Raw genomic sequence first — 19,393 nt, 5'->3', positions numbered from 1 at the left:
GGCTCAGGTCATGATCTCGTGACTTGTGGGTTCGAGCCCCACGTTGGGCTCTGTGCTGACAGCTCAGAGCCTGGAGCCTGCTCCGGATTCTGTCTCCCTTTCTCTCTGCCCCACCCCCACTCACACTCTGTCTCTCTCAAAAATAAATAAACATTAAAAAATTTCTTTTTTTAATCCAGACCCCTTCCACATCAGATAAGCATCAATGTTTCAACCATTTGACTGTGCTAAGAAGTGCAGAGGCTCAAAACACCAAATAGGTTCGAGATCTCATTAGGCCACCTCAAGCGTTGTGGGGTTAGTTTTATATGTCAACGTGACTGAGCCCCACAGTGCCCAGATATTTGGTGAAACCTTATCCCGGGTGTGTCTGTAAGGGGGTTTCTGGAAGAGATTAGCATCCAGGAGACTGTGTAAAGTGCCCACTACCGGTGGCCTCATCTGAGAGCCCACTGAGAGCCTGGACAGAACAAGAGGCTGAGTAAGGGAGAAGTCACTCTCCCTGTCTGGCTTCAAGCTGAGACAGTGGTTCTCTCCTGCCTTTGAACCTGAACCTGGTCTCGGATTGGAACTTCCACCATCAGTTGTGCTGTTTTTCAGGCCTTGGGACTCAGACTAGAACTCTGCCATCGCTCTCCTGGGTCTACAGTCTCTGGACTTGTCAGCCTCCATAATCACGTGAGCTAACTCCCTCGCTGGGTCCGGGGCAGGTGTGGCTGTGGGTAGGCCCTTTAAGAGCCATCCCTCAGTTTGTCATAGTCCTCAGGTTGAGGGCACGAGCCAGTTGGTCTTCAAAGCCAGATGTTTTGGGGGGCGCATCTCTCGGGTACCAGTCTTAAAAGCTGGGGTGCCCAATGTAGAGTACGAACCCTCCCTTTCTTGGGGAGACTCTCTAGGTCTTCTGTTCTCTCCAGAGGGTGGATCATTTCACCCGTGGTGGGTTTGTGTCCCAGCCTCTTCAACCCACTTTGAAGTGGTTTCCCTCTCACTTGCCCTATGGTAAGGGGTTGCTGTGCTAGTTTTTAGGTTTCTGTTTTTGTTTTTCAGAGGAAATCGATCCATATATCTGCAGATTCGGTGTGTCCATGGGAGGAGGTGAGTACCAGATATTCCTACGTTGCCATGTTGAATGGGAACCCAGCCAATTCCTTATAATAAATCTCTTTATAGCCTACTGGTTCTGTTCCTCTGGAGAACCCTAAGACAGATCCCTCACTGGAACTTTCTGAGCCACTTCCTCTCCACCTTGCTCGTCTACCATCAGAGAGTCATTGTAAGACTACAATAACCTAAGAGGACAGAAACCGTGAAGATTAAGGTATCCTCTAAACTACATACCTCCATTGGCAACATTGAACTTCACTCCAAACTCTCCAGCTGGTCCCCCAGGGCAGTGGCTGGCTGTTAGAATGATTCCACCAGCAGCCTTGATCTTTCTGATAATGCAGGAAACAGCAGGTGTCGACAAGATGCCATTCTGTCCAATAATCAGTCGTCCAATCTAGATCAGCCAAGGAAAAAAATCAATCCAGTTACACGGGATCAAAGGCATTTCAATGGGAAGTGCCCCAGGCTCTGTTAACACACAGTAAATCACTTGCAAAAGGCATAGAGTGGGCTTTGGGTTAAGGGGTAAAGGAGAGCTCTGGCATTGCCTCCTGCCCAGTATCTCCAACACCAGTTGGGGCACCCACATGTAGCAGCCAACTATTAAGCTGTAAATTGGACCTGCCCCATTGATTTTTAGTAGTTTGAAACATCCGCTTTAGGGGCGCCTGGGTGGCGCAGTCGGTTAAGCGTCCGACTTCAGCCAGGTCACGATCTCGCGGTCCCTGAGTTCGAGCTCCGCGTCGGGCTCTGGGCTGATGGCTCAGAGCCTGGAGCCTGTTTCCGATTCTGTGTCTGCCTCTCTCTCTGCCCCTCCCCCGTTCATGCTCTGTCTCTCTCTGTCCCAAAAATAAATAAACGTTGAAAAAAAAAAATTAGGGAGGGGCGCCTGGGTGGCGCAGTCGGTTAAGCGTCCGACTTCAGCCAGGTCACGATCTCGCGGTCCGTGAGTTCGAGCCCCGCGTCGGGCTCTGGGCTGATGGCCCAGAGCCTGGAGCCTGCTTCCAATTCTGTGTCTCCCTCTCTCTCTGACCCTCCCCCGTTCATGCTCTGTCTCCCTCTGTCTCAAAAATAAATAAAAACGTTAAAAAAAAAAAAATTAGGGAAAAAAAAAAAAAGAAACATCCGCTTTATATATATATATATATATATATATATATATATATATATATATATATACACAACTTATTGTCAAGTCAGCTAACATACAGTGTATACAATGTGCTCTTGGTTTGGGGGGGGGGGTAGATTCCCATGGTTCATCGTTTACATACAACACCCAGTGCTCATCCCAACAAGTGCCCTCCTCAATGACCATCACCCATTTTCCCCTCTCCCGCCCCCACCTTCAGTGCTCAGTTTGTTCTCTGCATTCAAGAGTCTCTTATGGTTTGCTTCCCTCTCTGTTTGAAACTGTTTTTTCCCCTTCTCTTCCCCCATGGTCCCCCATTAAGCTTCTCAAGTTCCACATATGAGTGAAAACATGGTATCTGTCTTTCTCTGAATTATTTCACTTAGCATAATACCTTCCAGTTCCTTCACATTGTTGCAAATGGCAGGATTTCATTCTTTCTCATTGCCAAGTAGTATTCCATTATATATATATATATATATATATATATATATATATATATATATATACACACACATCTCTTTATCCATTCATCGGTTGATGGACATTTGGGCTCTTTCCATAATTTGGCTATTGTTGAAAGAGCTGCTATAAACATTGGGGTACATGTGCCCCTCCAGTTCTGATGACCAAAGGGTTAGCATGAAGGTTCTTAGAACCTTAGAACCTTCATGAAGGTTCCTCTACACAAGAGGTTCTTAGTTTGCTACTGGCTTAGAAACTCTGCACATGAACATGCTAGAAATTATAAGAAAAAAGAAATGGAGGTTTTCTCTGCTTCATCCCCTTCTTCTCTCTGCCTCAGCACAAATTCATACAGAAGAGTCCTGGCTTCCTATAGCCTTGTCGTCAGCAGGTGTATTTGAATGCACTCAGAACAACCACTCTTATGAAGGCAAGAATTTTATTTCTGCCACCGACAGTGTGTGTTGGGACACTGGAGAAACTATCTGGCCATGCTAGGCAGAGATCTGGAAGTCATCCATGGGTGTGGCCAGAGTCTTTCTGTAGCTACTAAGCTGAATTTTAAAAAAGAAAGCCACATAGCCCTACAGAGCATTACTCGGTATGCTTTGTCTTAAAATAGAGACCAATGTCATCTAATCCCGTGGTTCTCAAATGTTACTACAATTCAGAATCCCTAAGGAAGCCTTCAAGTTACCAATATTCAGACGGCATCTCAGACTAATTATACTGGCCTATCTAGGAGTAGGTCAAGGCTTCATAGTCTTTAAAGCTCTACAGGTGATTTCAATGTTCAGTTGAGCTTGGTGATCAAACCCCCTTGTTACTCGAGGGACCAGCAGCATGGGCACCACCTGTGAGCTTGATAGAACTGCGAACAAACTCTAGCATTGCTAGAAGTAGGTCACCAACCAAATATGACAATGAGGGAAGATACAGAAAAAAATGTGCAAAGAACAAACACAAGAGCTCCAAGAACAACAGAGTCCTGGGACGATTTAGTATCGAAAGACCCACAACATCCCCAGAGTACATTTTCAAGTGGAGGAGACAGACCATAAACAAAACAGCCTAATAATAATATTTGCTAGTCAGATATGTATTAGGAGGGAAATCAGCAGGGTTCTGTGATAGAGAATAGTGGGGTGTCAATTTCAATAATAGCAACAAACATGACGATCATAATAGCCGTGCAATGGGAATTCCTACAAGGCTTTAAGCAGTGGAAGTGACCTGATATCATTTACATTTTAAAAGGTCACAGGATGAGGGGCGCCTGGGTGGCTCAGTGGGTTAAGCGTCTGACTCTTGATTTTGCTCAGGTCATGATCTCACAGTCACGAGATGGAGCCCCACGATGGACTCCACGCCTGAATGCAGAGCCTGCTTGGGATAAAACAAATAAATAAACATTTTTAAAAAAATAAATAGATCACAGAACGAGCAGTCCAAAAGACCTTTTTAAAAAGCAAGTTGTATCACATCAGCCAAACGTTTCAATGACTTTTGCACCAACCCAAAGTAAAGCCAAAGTTGTCAACGTCCTCTGTAAGCCCTACAACACCTGATGCCCTCCGCTGTCCTCCTTCCTCTGCTCTAGCCGTACTGGCTGGTTTACCATCCCTCAGACACATCAAGCATGATCAGGGCCTTTGTCTTTGCTCTTCCCTCTGCTTAGAACTCTCTTACCCAGATATTTGCATGCCTGCCTCCTTCTATTGGGGTTTCTGTCCCAATGTCAACTAATCAGAGACAGCACCCTTGACAGACCTGTATAATACAGCACCCACACATTCCTAATTTTCCTATTGCCCTCTCTTTCGTTTAGCCTGTTTTAATCTTCTGTAGTATGTATATTACCACCTAATACTTCCCATTATTATTCATTTATTTCCCTGCTTTATAGAAGCTCTAAGGTCTTTGTTTTCTTCACTGCTATATTCTGACAATCTAGAACAAACCTATTATGTAGTAAGAACACAATTAATATGTTGAATTAATTCACTGGAAAAACGAACGGCTGCTACGTGAAGAATGCCTTAGAGTGATGAGCCGAAAGATCAGGTGGAAGGCTATCGCAGCAGAGCTGAGTATGGATAGTCTTGGACTAGGCAAGAGGCAGGAGAAATGAAACGAGGAGATTCTATTTGAGATTTTGGAAGAGAGAGAATGAAAAGAACATGTAGTTGGAATGAAATACGGAAGACTGGAACTCTGGTAGCCAGCCTTCAAGATGGCGCCCAATGACCCTTGCCTTCTGGTAGTGGGGTCTTTGCGCAGACCCTCCCACACCAACAGGGCAGAACCGCGTGGTGAGTAGAACACTGAAGAACTGAGAGTGTGTGGCTTCCAAGGTGAGGCCATACATGACACTGTCGCTTCTGTCTTGCTCTCTTGGATTGTTGACTCACTCTACAGGGGACCAGCCATTCTGTCATGAAGACACACAAGGAGCCCTGCATAAGCACCCATAGGGAGAGGAACTGACAGCCGGTGGCAACTAGCCAGCTGTGCAAGTGGATCATCTTGCAAAGGATCCTCTGGTCCCTGTCAAACCTTCATATGACAAAGACCCCAGGAGTATGTGACTGTGACCTCATGAGAGTCCCCAGGTGAGAACAACCTATCTAGCTGTGAGCCAAATTCTCACCTATCTAGCTGTGAGCCAAATCAAGATTCGTGATCATTTTAGGCCGTCAGTTGTGTCATAATTTCTTGCACAGCAATGAACAACGAATACAAGGGCCAGTGAGGGAAAGAATCCACTCCCAGATTTCTACCTTCAATAACTTAATGGGTGATGGTGTCATTTATCAAGATGGGAAAGACACAGGGACAATAATCACACTAGTCAGCGCCCTCAAGGAATAAGTCTGTAGATTCATGACTCTGAAAAACATTTGTAACCTTTGTTCACAAATTTCTGTCTCTCCCACCTTTTTAGAATTGCTCGTAAAGAAACTATCTTTAAGGGGGGGGCGGGGAGAGGAATGTGTGTGTATTCTTACAGTGGTATTCGTTAGAAGTGAAAAATTAAGAACAATCTTTATAAATAAGAGAGAATAAATAACGAAGGACCTATCAAGTAAAGCGTGATGCACCAACATACAGAATATTCCTCAGCCATTTTAAAGGATAATTACCAAGGTTGTGCAGCTGTGGCAGACTTGGTTCACAGCCCACAAAACGTTATGATCCGCTTCCACAGGACAGATGTGTCATTGAATAGCACCCCCCTCCAGCCCCCAGCCAGGGGCTACATTTCCCAGACCACCCTTGCACCTAGTGTGGCCACACGACTCATTTCACAGCAGACGATAAACGAACAAGAGAACGGAACAGAAGTAACGCCTGTGCCTTCTGGGCTAAGGATGGTGAGAAACAGATCTACCTCGCGTGCCTAGTGCCTCTTCCACAGACTCCGTGCCGGTGAACACGCGGCTCTAGGAGATACAGAGCCACAAGATGGAAGCCAAGAGTCTTTGCTCAGCAGCCAAAACCCTCTGACAGGGGTGAGAAATAACTCTCCACTGCGTTTAAAGGCAATAAAAGTTGTTTACTGTTAAAAAAGGCTTGGGGCGCCTGGGTGGCGCAGTCGGTTAAGCGTCCGACTTCAGCCAGGTCGCGATCTCGCAGTCCGGGAGTTCGAGCCCCGCGTCAGGCTCTGGGCTGATGGCTCAGAGCCTGGAGCCTGTTTCCGATTCTGTGTCTCCCTCTCTCTCTGCCCCTCCCCCGTTCATGCTCTGTCTCTCTCTGTCCCAAAAATAAATAAACGTTGAAAAAAAAAATTTTTAAAATAAAAAAAAATAAAATAAAAAAGGCTTACTTGCTATAACAAATGACATTTTCTTAAATGGTATAGAAGGAACACAGACAACGCTTTAATGCTAAATCAAAAACGCCAAATACAAAGTAAGTGTTACGCTATTACAACAAGGTAAAGTTCTATATGCCTTGTGACCAGGACTTGGAAAAAATACAAAAATAAATAGGTACAACTCATTTGTTAAGTCGTCAAGATTATAGACCAACTTTATATCTGAAATGAATCTCAATGATTTCCTTTTTGAAAAGGTACTATATATTCTGTTTAAGAAGGTTAATGTGAGAAAAAAAATACTTGAATAAAAGTTCACCCTTTAACATTCTGGTTATCGCTGATTAACAGAAGATTAAGTTCGAATTATCTGGAAATTTTACCCAGGTAGCCCTGCTCGTTAAACCACGGATACCATAAAAATGGGGTAGGGCTGTACGTTGAATATAAATCTAGTTGGGGGGCATCTGAGGCACGATAAGGGCTGGAGAAGATACATGACAGTAAGTGACAATGCTTCTAAGGTAAGACACGGGAAATCACGAAGATATTTGCATCCCCTGAGAATGCTCACTAAAAAGTGACTTGAGCAGAGAGTGACTTTACAAATCAAGTGGGTAGGATGACCTATTCTGTGAATACCGGTCAGCTTCTTACCCCAGCCACTCATGTCATTGACCGACGGGCTCAGGAACAAAGCGGCCACAGTGGCAAGAAGGGAGGTTATACATGGGCTCAGCAACATGGATTTCCTCTCGCCAAAGCCAACCTGGCTACGGCCACCACTGGGCGTGCGATCTGCCAGGAGCAGAGACCAACACTGAGTTCCCAATATGGCATCATTCCCGAGGTGATCAGCTAACCAGCTGGTGGTGGGTTGATTGCATTTGGACCACTTCCATAATGGCGGGGAAGGAACTTTGTTCTCACTGAAGGAGAGACACAGGAGAGAAGATACATCCAGAGGAAGAGGCAGAAATCAGAGGAAAGTGGCCACAAGCCAAGGAATGCCAAAGAATGTGGGAGCCACCGGAAGCCATAAGAGGCATGGAATGATTCTCCCTTAGAGCCCCCAGTGGCAGCACGGTCCTGCTGGATTTCGGACTTCTGGCCTCTAAACTGTGACAGACGAAATTTCTGTTGTTTTAAGCCACCGTGTTAATGGCAATTAGTTACAGCAGCCGTGAGAAACTAAAACAAAAATCTCTAAACAAACGCAAAATCTATCTTCATTTCCCGAGGCTCTGATGTAGCAAATTGCCATAAACGTGGTGGCTTAAAAACCAGACAAAGTGAGTCTCTCGTAGTTCTGGAGGCCAGAAGTCTGAACTCCAGCAGGGCCCCCTTCCTCCGAAGGCTTCAGGGGAGAATCTGATCTATGCCTGTACCAGCTTCTGGTGGCCGCCCTGCATTCCCGGGTTGGTGGCCGCATCACGCCATCTCTGTCCTTCCTCTTCACCTCACCCTCTGCTCTGCGTGGCTGTTTCCTCGTCTTCCGTCAGCTCTGCCTCTACCAGTCATGCCAAGGCAAACGTCATTGGGGAAAATGTGGTTTCAAGAGCTAGTAATTGATCAAAGAAATAGAGCCTTCGGAAGCCCTGTTGTTGAAGCAAAGAGCACTCACTTTCAAAGTTAAAAGATGGAGATGGGAGTCCTGCCTCTCTACCCCCGACTAGGGAAAATCACGTCACTTTTCCGATGCTCCATGTTTTTGTCTGCAAAGCCGAGAGGGGGCAGGGTTGTGAAAATTCACTGGAGATGAGATTCCATAAAGACAAAAACCCTTCGTGAAACGAACCGTGACACAAAGTACGCCGCTGCCTCCCCCGAATTGCATCCCCCTCCTCCAACACTTCAAATTCACTCTCAGACAACAGGTTATCCCTTAAACTACCATTTCACTTTCCAACAGAAACCCTAGGAATGCTCCCCATCCCCCCCCGGGGCCAATGTAGCAGACCGTTGCAGTGCAAGGAGTCAGTCTACTTACACAAGCAGCGTTGGCTTTGTTTATGGCATTGAAGCAGCATCTGACTTGTATTCCCGAGTGAAACCCAGACTGCAGCCCGGGGGGGCGGTCCACGTCAAGGCATTCTGCTGCTCCCTCCTGACCCCCCCCCCTCGCAGGGCTTTCTCCAGTTTCCACGTGATCTGGTTTTGGCTGGAGGAGGGGGGACCAGGGTGGGCTTTCCTGCCACCGAGGAACACGTCCTTCTGTTCCCGCTTGGAAAGAGGGGCAAAGTGGACCCGAGTGCACGGTCAGGTACACACGCAACAGGTGGCACACACGTACGGATCCCAGGTAGCCACGTGAACACTGTCACGCGGACAAACGAGAGACACACGCTTTCCCAGACACACAGAGACACAGACAGACACGGCATGAGCTTGTTCCTACTGAGCCGGGACTCCTAAAATCTTAGGACAGAGAGGGCGGAGCAGGGGGCAGCATGCAATTAGCCACATTTCCCGGCTGCGGGTACTTAACCCATCTCGCTGTGTCCGTTCTCCTAACTTGCTGTCAGTACCTCCCATCAGCTCTGAAACCTCACCTGGACCGCGGCAGGACTGCTGCACCCCTGCACGGGCATAGCATCGTCGCTGACGACGATTCTCCTAAATTAGATTTAGCCACGAGTTCACAGTTTCTAATTAAGTCAAAGTCCTAGAGAGCAGCGCTGTGCAGCTGAAAGCCGCAGGCGAGGATCTCAGAGTAGGGGCAGAATTTTGACGCCACGTGAGTTTTCCCCGGTCACGTAACACTAATGAGTACGGGATTGTTTTCATGTGTGAACGAACTCCCTTAACTATGCCTCCCCCCGGATGATTTCCTTTTAGCCTTAAACAAGTCACTTGTTAAAAAGAGTCCCAAAGCGAGAAAAGAAAAAGTAAGCATGACATTCCTCAATATTCTCCACTCGCAGTGTCACAGCCCTGCAATTCCCGAAGGGAATCAGAGCACAAAAAGAGCAATAAACAGAAGCTTCCTTGATGGTTCACAGAGCGAGTGCTGTGCGGGACCACACAGCCACCGCCACGGCCATCTCCAGAGTGCATGGAAAGCCAGATACACAAAGACATATTTCCTGTCTTCTCGGCTAAACAAAAACCAAAACCCATGAAGAAAGGCCAAAGCCAGGCTGCCATGATGGCAGGGCGTCCTTCCGCCTTTCAGCCCCAGCTGCCAGGGAGGGCCGCCAGGCTTTGTGCAGTGCGGTACATGAGGAAGCAGGAGACGGCTAAGTGGAATTTCGAGAAATAACAAACTCAAGACATGGATGTGGTTATCCAAACATCAAGGGACTTCTCCATTTGCACATGGATAATTATGCAGTTACAGGCTGTGTTACATGGAGACCAGATGGGAGTAACAGCCCATCCTCAACTTCCCGTCCCCCTGGAAGTCTGTATGCACACACTTAGGGGCTGGAAGGGGAGACGAGAGCCCACTAGAATCGAACCAAGATGGATTTCGCATTCAGTCCCTAACTTCCGGACAGGTGCAGAGAGGTTGCAGGCATCCAGAAGTTTGGCCCAAGTCCTATTTCTCAAGAGGTCATTGAGAATCAGGCCATCTAGCCTTCCTCAGGTGCAATATGGGGGCGGTGACCTTAGAACTTCTGTCCCTTCTGGTATTTAGGTAATTCAGTGCTTGGAAAATACTGAAATCTTCACCTTAAGGTACAGAACTTGGCTCACTAAAATAAGAAAGGGTCGGGGCGCCTGGGTGGCTCAGTCGGTTAAGCGGCCGACTTTGGCTCAGGTCATGATCTCGCTGTCCGTGAGTTCGAGCCCCGCGTCGGGCTCTGTGCTGACAGCTCGGAGCCTGGAGCCCGTTTCAGATTCTGTGTCTCCTTCTCTCTGACCCTCCCCCGTTCATGCTCTGTCTCTCTCTGTCTCAAAAATAAATAAACGTTTAAAAAATAAAAATAAATAAAATAAGAAAGGGTCTATTTGCTGCTGTTTTATGAAGTGATCAATCCAAATAAAGACCAGGATAGGAACCACTGGATCTACCTGGGTCAAGAAGGCAGAGTTGAGTGCCCAGAGATGATCTGAGATTTAGGGATCCAACAAGAAAGGAGATACAAACTGCCTCGCCACCTGCTAGCTATGTGGCTTCGGGCAAGGTGCTTCTGTCTCTTGGTTTTATTATCTAACGGATGGAGGGTGAGAGGAGGTAATGTAAGCAAGCTCCAGCTCAGTGTCTGACACCAAGTAAATACTCAGGGCCCTACCCTTGCTTTCCTTCCTCTTCCTCGTACCATTTCTTAATTCTCAGGTGTGAATTCCGTAATTCATAGCAATTGAATGAATTTGTTGTTTTGCTAACCTACAATGGTTTTCTAATTACAAATATATATAACACATATGCTATATATATACATATATACATTATATATAATGTATGTTATATATACATATTACACATACACATATGCACATAACATATATGTTATATATTACATATGTGTGCATATGTATACATATGTAACATGTATATATGTAATATATAAATGTGTGTGTACATTTTATGTGTGTTATGTGTGCATGTGCATGTATATATTATATGTATATAATATACATTGTATATAACATATATGTGTAGGTATGTTACATGTGTTATATGTGTGTATATAAGTGTATAATATATATACATATATATTATATATAAACTTATATATAATTACATATATTTATATGTATATATATATAATTAAGTATATATAATATATATTGTATATAATATAATATAATTATATACTATATATATGTTGTATATAATATATAATTATATACAATATATATAATAAATATATATAATTCAGTAAATATATATAATTACTTATATACATTCCTTTTTTGAACATTTAGGAAGAACACATCAGCAAGAAGAAAATAAGAGTGATCTGTAAATCTAAAAATGAACACTGTTAACTTTCTGTGTGTACTGTTTGTATCTTGGTATCTCCGTTTCTCTTTCTCTCTCTGTCTCTTTCATTTACATAGTTCCATATTTTTGCAGAAGGGATTATCTGTCACCTACATCTTTCACTTAATATATCCAGCCCTTCCGTGCCGTCTGTATCTCTAGGTCACTGACTATTCTTCCACAACGCGATTTTAGCGTCTATATAGTCTTCCGTTATTTATTTTTTTTTATTTTTTTTAAATTTTTTTTTTCAACGTTTATTTATTTTTGGGACAGAGAGAGACAGAGCATGAACGGGGGAGGGGCAGAGAGAGAGGGAGACACAGAATCGGAAACAGGCTCCAGGCTCTGAGCCATCAGCCCAGAGCCCCACGCGGGGCTCGAACTCACGGACCGCGAGATCGTGACCTGGCTGAAGCCGGACGCTCAACCGACTGCGCCACCCAGGCGCCCCAGTCTTCCGTTATTTAAATGTACCATCCTTCATAGACTAATATAAAAGCGTTCTTCCACCCGAGGTTTTTAGATGTGAAACTAAAAAGCGTTTGAGGACTAAAACCACACTACAAAATCAGGTAAACTGAATGTAGTCTGCCAATAATGAAATAGCAAATTAGTTGTAACCTGCCTACATAAGTACAAGGTCTTTTTTCTTCGACCACCAGGCCTCCTGACTGAGAAGCTGCTGACGCCCATGGTAAGGAGTGACAGGACCATGTCTGTACCCCTGTCGTGACCTTCATCTTTTTCTTTCCTTGCCCCTGTCTGTGCCTCTGACGTGTACTGTCTCCTGCTATGTGCTATGCCGATCTCCTAACTTACCCGTGGTGTTGAGCTCACTGCAGAAAGCTGTCCCTGCAAGACAGATTCCTGCCTAGAACAGTATGATTTATATTACTTATATTTCTTACTTTCAGCCCATCCAACTCCAGCACAAGTTCTATTCATTATCATAGAAACATAGATCATTTGGGAACATTAAGTCACCTCCTTCGGGTCTATGCAGGCTTCATATGTTTCTGAAATCTGGTCTACTCTCCTCTTGAATACATCCAGGGAAGAAGACATATATTTGGAGGAGGGGGATTTCTGTGCACATGTGCACACACATAAGCTATTTGATAAACTTTCTAAATGCTTAAGAATACTTTCCATCTGGCACATTTATAGGTAGACAGAAAAAAATTATATATATGTATATATATACACACACACACACATATATATACATGAAGATACACACACACACACACACACACACACACACACACGTATATGTGCCTATATGTTCCCCTCAAAACTCAGTCTCTATAGCCATGTGGTTTTTTTTTCAGAGTAGTTGTCACAATCCATTAAAATGCATTTATGTGGCTTGTTAAATAAATTCCATCAGACCCATTTCTGTCTGGTTGGGAAATAATCACAGGCCATTTGCTAAGAGCCCCCACTCCTTATACTCTGTTCCAGTGAACTAAAGACCCCTGGCAAGAAAAGATTTACAACTCAGCAAGATTCAACAATTTACTGTTATTTATGACAGCAGGGCTGGGTCTTCTGTATTATATTCCGCGTTAGCATCTGTCACTTTACATTTGGGAGATGCTGTCCAAAAAAAGATTATGCCTCCTAACCAAACATTCAGCAAGGCTGCAGGACCAGGCACCCCTGACAAACATCCTGACCGAACACTTTAACGCATCTCTAGTGCCTACAGCTGTGCATTTTCAGACGCCTCAGCAGATTAGCGTGGAGTCTCTTAGCCTCTGCCTGGTCTGTTCCTCTCAGTAATCTCTCACGTGGCCCAGTCCATTAGACTGGAAAATCCTCATGAAACGAGCAGATTAAGAGCTGGCTTCGGTAGAGGGGTGTTCTGCTTTAACACAGCGCAAGCCTCAGAAAGGTTTAAGGTGTGGAAAAGCTTGGCCCGGACTCGGCTAATTCGTAACAGGAAATAATGCACAGACCCTGCGAAGAAAAACAATCCTTTGAGTTCAAGTCCATGCCAGAGCAGCTGTTGCCACCTTGATGTCCGAGGCAGGGTGTGTGTGTGTGCATGTGTGTTTGTGTGTGCATGAGTGTGTGTGTGTGTGTGTGTGTGTGTGTGTGGCGTGTGCACACACGAGGAGCGGGGACGGGATGGTGACTTCAGGAGTCACCGCCCAAGCCTTAGCCCGCAGCATGGCAGAGTACCAAAAGTCCAGTAGAAGCCTTACCAAAGAACTGTGATCTCCACAGCAACAGGCATTTTCTGATCCGTAAAGTTACCGAGACTAAAAGAAAATGTACGTGCACACGTCCTTTTATTCTATTCGGAGGGAAAGAGTTTGGTGATAATTGTGTTACATGAATAAATTACTCCTAATAATCCATTACCGTCTTCAATCGTCCCATCCACCCTGGAAGATGTGTAGAAAGTGGTTTTACTTTCCCAATTTTGATAAAGGAGGAAGCAAATCCCAGAAGGCCAGGTGACTTCTCCACGGTCATATAAGTTACAAATGGTAGTGTCATCATTCAAACCCAGAGCTTCTCCTTTTTGCTTTGTTATTCTTTACTGATGTGTTGAATGACCAAAGCAATGCACATCCATGGATGATCATTTAGTAAAGAGAAGTATATGACGTAGTAAGGGAGAAGATTCTCCTTCTCCCACCATATGTTCCCACATACCCCAGACGTATTCACTGTTACCTGTTAGCTGGAGTATGTCCTTCCAACCCTATTTTCTATGCCTACCCAACAGTGGCATCATGCTACCCATGATCCCCTACTAATTGCTTTGTTTCACTGAATATAAACGATCATTCACAGCCTTTTCATGTCCATATAGGTCCACCTCCTTTGTTCATGCGTTTTAATGCATCCATGGTGTGACCGTGCCATAAATTATGTACCTGTTCTCTCCTGTTAAACATATAAATGTTTACACGTTTCTCTTTTGCAAAAGCGGCAGTGAGTATTCTTGTACGTAGATGTTTCCACATTCGTATCAGGAAATTTACAGGATAGATTCTTAGATTAAGGGATTCTTGGATTATTGGAAAAATAGTCCATTACTTTTGACACACACACTGCCAAACTGCCCAGCCAAAAGGTTTATCGATTTAACTCCCATGTAACATGACAATTTAACATGTCGATTTAACATGACAGTTTTCCAACGTTCACGCCAACCCTGAGTGCTTTCAATTTTTTTCATCTTGATGGATTTTTTTTGTTTCTATTTCTTCAGTTATTAATGAGGATGTCCTTTTCATCCTCATTAGGTGTTTGTCGTTGTAGTGGACAATAGTTCTTCTGAATTTTCTGATTTTTTTTTACTAACTTGGAAAAGCTTTTCATACACTACGTATATTAACCATTTGTTATAAAACTCTCCTCCCAGTATTCTGTGGCATCTTTTGCCAAATAGAATAAACTCTGGTCTTCTGATTGCAACTTTTCTGTTTCCATTAGAAAGCCCTAAAAAACAAAACCAGATACCCCTAGCCACAAAAGAGGACTCTTCTTAGAGGAAAATAATAGAAGGGCAACAATTAAATATTATATTTATGCAAAACACCTATAGGTGGAGACTTGGAAAGGGAAAGAAGATTTCTGTGACTTTATGCCAAGGGAAAGGATTTCTTTGGAGATTGAGCGTTCCTGAAAATTTTCTCTTCCTACGAATACAAGCATCACTCCAAAATTTGACATCACTAAACATACAGGAGATGAAAGGTATTTAAAGCTTAAGAAAATGTGGATGTTAACAAGCCTTGTATATATTCCAGATATCCTCTTATTCGTAATCAGTGAGAGTCAAGTCAGATAAAAGGACCCAAAGCTTTTCCTTTGGCTATGCGAGTGTAAACATTAAAGGCATATTGGCCAAATCATGAGTGCGGGCAATTAACTGTCAAAGCTGTAGGCTAACAAAGGACACTGAGCTTTCTACCTTCGATTTAAAAATCCCTGGGAAATCCAGACCTTTTTATCCCCCTGCCTGTCATTCTCAAACAATCCTGTTCAAATCCTATTACAGGATTCGCTTACCTTACTGTTGTCTAACACAAGAGTGGCTAGGGCCCAAAAGATACAGGTTAAGGTTAGTGAAGCCAATACCTATGCTTAGATTCCTCAAAACTAGGTTCCAACTTCTATCCCTCAAGTCTTAACAGAAACTACCAAACTTGCATAGTTCACGAAGGGCTCAGAGAGAACAGATGTTTTATAGAAAATTCGTAGGGCAAGTTTCACACATACTGTGGCTGGTGTGTGTGTGTGTGTGTGTGTGTGTGTGTGTGTGTGTGTGTTCAATAAACATCATTATGCTTTATCCCAAGATTTAATAAAGTAGCTTAGTTAAAAATGTCATCTGGGTCTCTGGACACATTCAACAAAGCTTAAAATAACCCACCCCAGCAACTGGGAGGGCCCAGCTGTTCACAAAACCTCTCCCATTCCTTTTCCTTCCCCATTAAAAAAAAAGAGTGAATGAAGACTTGAGGCTAAAAGATTCAAGGATGAACTGACTGAACAGGAAGATGGACGGAGCCAAGGACACCCTAAAATTTGCTATTTCTCATATAATAGACTTGCCACTTCCAAAACCCAGGGATGGGGATTTGGGAGGGGAAGCAAGATAAAGTTCTAGCAGTCTCTCGAGGGCTTTCTTGTGTATCCCAAACCCGCTCTTCCTAATGTCTGGGCCACAGCAGCTCATTCCATTCACCTATTCTGTAGTGAACACCGGAAAATGCAGAGCAGTCACCATCCGGTTCTGTTTCCCTTCTGGAGACAAGACCCGAAGCCGGCCCAGCCCAGGTTTCCAGATCCATTCCAGGAAAGAAGGTTTCGGTGTTGAGACACCGGCTTGCTTCCCTCTGGACATCCCACATGCCGCCACATCCCACCCTGCCTCCCTTGCAAATCTATTTTCCTTTTTCTTTGGGGCCACATCAAAATTTGTAACCCAGATAGTTCTAAGAAGTGTCAAGGCAGGTGCATTCCCATTCTTTGAAACAACCACCTTTTAGTGGCCCATTAGAATCAAACACACCCAGTGTAAGCAACCTTCTCGAAGCCACACCCAAGTCCCTTGCTGACCCAGCCTTCTTCATACCACTGCCCTTCAACTTCTACCCCTAAAAGACTTCACAAGGCACCGAGGAGTTCTTGAATTCTGTAAACTGAGCGGTACTGCTAACATTACCATTACCAGTGGTGATTATCCCATAGCCAGTATGGTGTGTGGCCGATCAACGAGAGGATTTTCTCTCAGCTAAAACGTGCGACAGAGCTCTATGCCGTTCTGTTCAATACATGCAGTCAAATCATTATTGTATGAGATGTATTCACGGGCCGCAATGATATTCCCTGACACCTTCTTAAAGCTACGGATGTTACAAAATGCTTTTGGTGGCAGCTCTCCATTTGATTCCCAGGATAATTCAGCGATGCTGTCATACCCAATTTATAGATGAGGAAACAAGTGGTTTCTAGGTATTTCAAGAGGCTGAAGCATTTGGTCTGCAACTTGTACGACAGAGCTAGGAAAAGAAAGTGAGCCTTCCAGCTGCCGGCACAGTGATTTTTCCACCATACCTCATTGTCTCCTAGGCTAAAGTCAAAAGAGAGTGTGGTTATCATAGGACGAAATCTCGTTTGGGTTTGCCAAATATGCCTTGGTAGCATTGGGTGCCCTACTTTAGTTAACTTCAAGTTGCTTTTGGTTGTAACGGTCTGGCTCCACTGAAAAAAAAATACTAGATTTTAAATGTTAAGTTATATGGCAGTGAGAAAGAATGAAGTCCTGCCATTTGCAGCAACATGGATGGAACTGGAAGGTATTACGCTGAGTGAAATAAGTCAGTCAGAGAAGGATAGGTATCATATATTTTCACTCATATGTGGATCTTGAGAAACTGAACAGAAGACCATGGGGGAAGGGAAGGGGAAAAAATAGTTACAAACAGGGAGGGAGGCAAACCATAAGAGACTCTTAAATACAGAGGATAAACAGGGTGGATGGTGGGGCTGGGGATGGGGGGCGGGGAGGGATATTGGGTGACGGGCACTGAGGAGGGCACTTGTTGGGATGAGCACTGGGTGTTCTATGTAAGTCAATTTGACAATAAATTATATTCATAAAAAAAACAAAATAAAAATAAACAAATGTTAAGTGACAGAGCTGTGCTCTCCAGTATGATAGCTATTAACCGCTTGTAGCTATTTAAATTTAAATTTCGGTATTAATTAAATAATACGTTAAGATTCAGTTCTTCAGTCACAGCAGGTGCATTTCAAGTGTTTGATAATCGCATGTGACTAGTGGCTAGGACAGATTACAGAACCTTTCCGCCACCATAGAAAGTTCTATCGGACAGCGATGATAACAGTGTCATCTCCAGAGACAGAAGACTTTAGAAAAAGTCAGAAATGTCTTGAGGCAGACACAGCGCTGCCATCTGTCCAGTATTAAAGGTATTTTAGGACTTTAAAAAAAAAAAAAAAAAGATTAGAACAAAGAGGAGAGAGAGAGACGCCCTTAGTCACACATGGATCCACCCAGAGGAAGGCAAAGGCATTTATTCATAATGTAGCCATTATTTGCATTTAGCTCTTGAAATCTTCATGAGATTAGAATAAACTGACACCTAGAGAATTTAAACCCCTGCAGAGTACCTGAAGCAGATGGGAAAAGAAATAGGATAAAAGATCAATTAGTTACAAACTAAGTTTAAATTAGCAATAAAGTTTCCCAGTTCTTTTAAAGGATGCTCTTTACTCCTCATACTTAGTATTTTTCTTTTGCTCTATATAGTATAACACAGTTTGTATCTTTATTTTTTTTTTCAACGTTTATTTATTTTTTGGGGGACAGAGAGAGACAGAGCATGAACGGGGGAGGGGCAGAGAGAGAGGGAGACACAGAATCGGAAACAGGCTCCAGGCTCTGAGCCATCAGCCCAGAGCCTGACGCGGGGCTCGAACTCACGGACCGCGAGATCGTGACCTGAGCCGAAGTCGGACGCTTAACCGACTGAGCCACCCAGGCGCCCCTCACAGTTTGTATCTTTAAAAGAGAATTAAAATACTTCTGGGGACTTTTTAGATAAGTTCACACAGCCACATAAAAATTACAAAAACAGGTTAAAAAAAATCTCTTCTCCTTTATTTACTAATCCATTCAAATTCATTGTATACAAATTCAAGAGTCCATAGTGATATTCAAAAGAGGAAAAGCAAAGCAAAATTCACGTGTCACCAGCGGAAGTAGCTATTCCACCAAATCCTTATTCTGAAAGGTGGTAATTTAAAAAGAGGAAGAGGGGCACCGAGGTGGCTCAGTTGGTTGAGCATCTGACTTCAGCTCAGATGATCCCACAGTTGCCAAGTTGGAGACCCTCATAGGGTTCCCTGCTGTCAGTGCGAGCCCACTTTGGATCTTCTGTCCCCCGCTCTCTCTCTGCCCTCCCCCATTCTCTCTCTCTCTCTCTCTCTCAAAAATAAACATTTTTGAAAGAGAGAAAGATGAACATGTATTCTGCTGTTCCAGAAGGAACTATATTACAGAATAACCAAATAGCCCAATAGTGAGGAAAATGCCCAGTTCATAAGAAAATGCAGCTAAACGCATGTAGATGGAATTAGAGAATTCAAAAATCATTTTGCAAACCCTAATGAAATAAACCACTGAAGCCAGGATCATTAACAGACGCTCAAACCATCAGATAAAAGTTGATAGGAAAGGGATATTCACATGGTACAAAGTTCACTCTGCAGGCTACTGGCTAGTTTCAAGGGGGAAAATACTGGAAGATAGAGGCAATCACCACAATAGCCCTATAATCATCTCAGCATCATGAATAATGGGTCGACCAGAGAATGTTTCCTAACAAGATATAACATGAATATACATCAGTGCCTATAAAATTGTCTTGCAAAAGAAAAAAAG

The 19,393-nt window shown here is 43.9% G+C and overlaps 1 protein-coding gene across 2 annotated transcripts in view; it reads right to left on the bottom strand.

Moving 5' to 3' along the window:
- Nucleotides 1-19,393, bottom strand: part of PGM5 (phosphoglucomutase 5) — a 185,354-nt gene that overhangs the window by 162,165 nt on the left and 3,796 nt on the right. For both annotated transcript variants that reach the window (XM_045469642.1, XM_045469643.1), the window contains exon 2: nucleotides 1,339-1,501. In XM_045469642.1, the coding sequence (XP_045325598.1) occupies nucleotides 1,339-1,501 (163 nt within the window). The remainder of the gene's footprint in view (nucleotides 1-1,338; nucleotides 1,502-19,393) is intronic.

The sequence above is a fragment of the Leopardus geoffroyi genome, chromosome D4 (assembly GCF_018350155.1).
Source record: "Leopardus geoffroyi isolate Oge1 chromosome D4, O.geoffroyi_Oge1_pat1.0, whole genome shotgun sequence".
Lineage (NCBI taxonomy): Eukaryota > Metazoa > Chordata > Mammalia > Carnivora > Felidae > Leopardus > Leopardus geoffroyi.
This window is presented reverse-complemented; position numbering and strand designations above follow the sequence as displayed.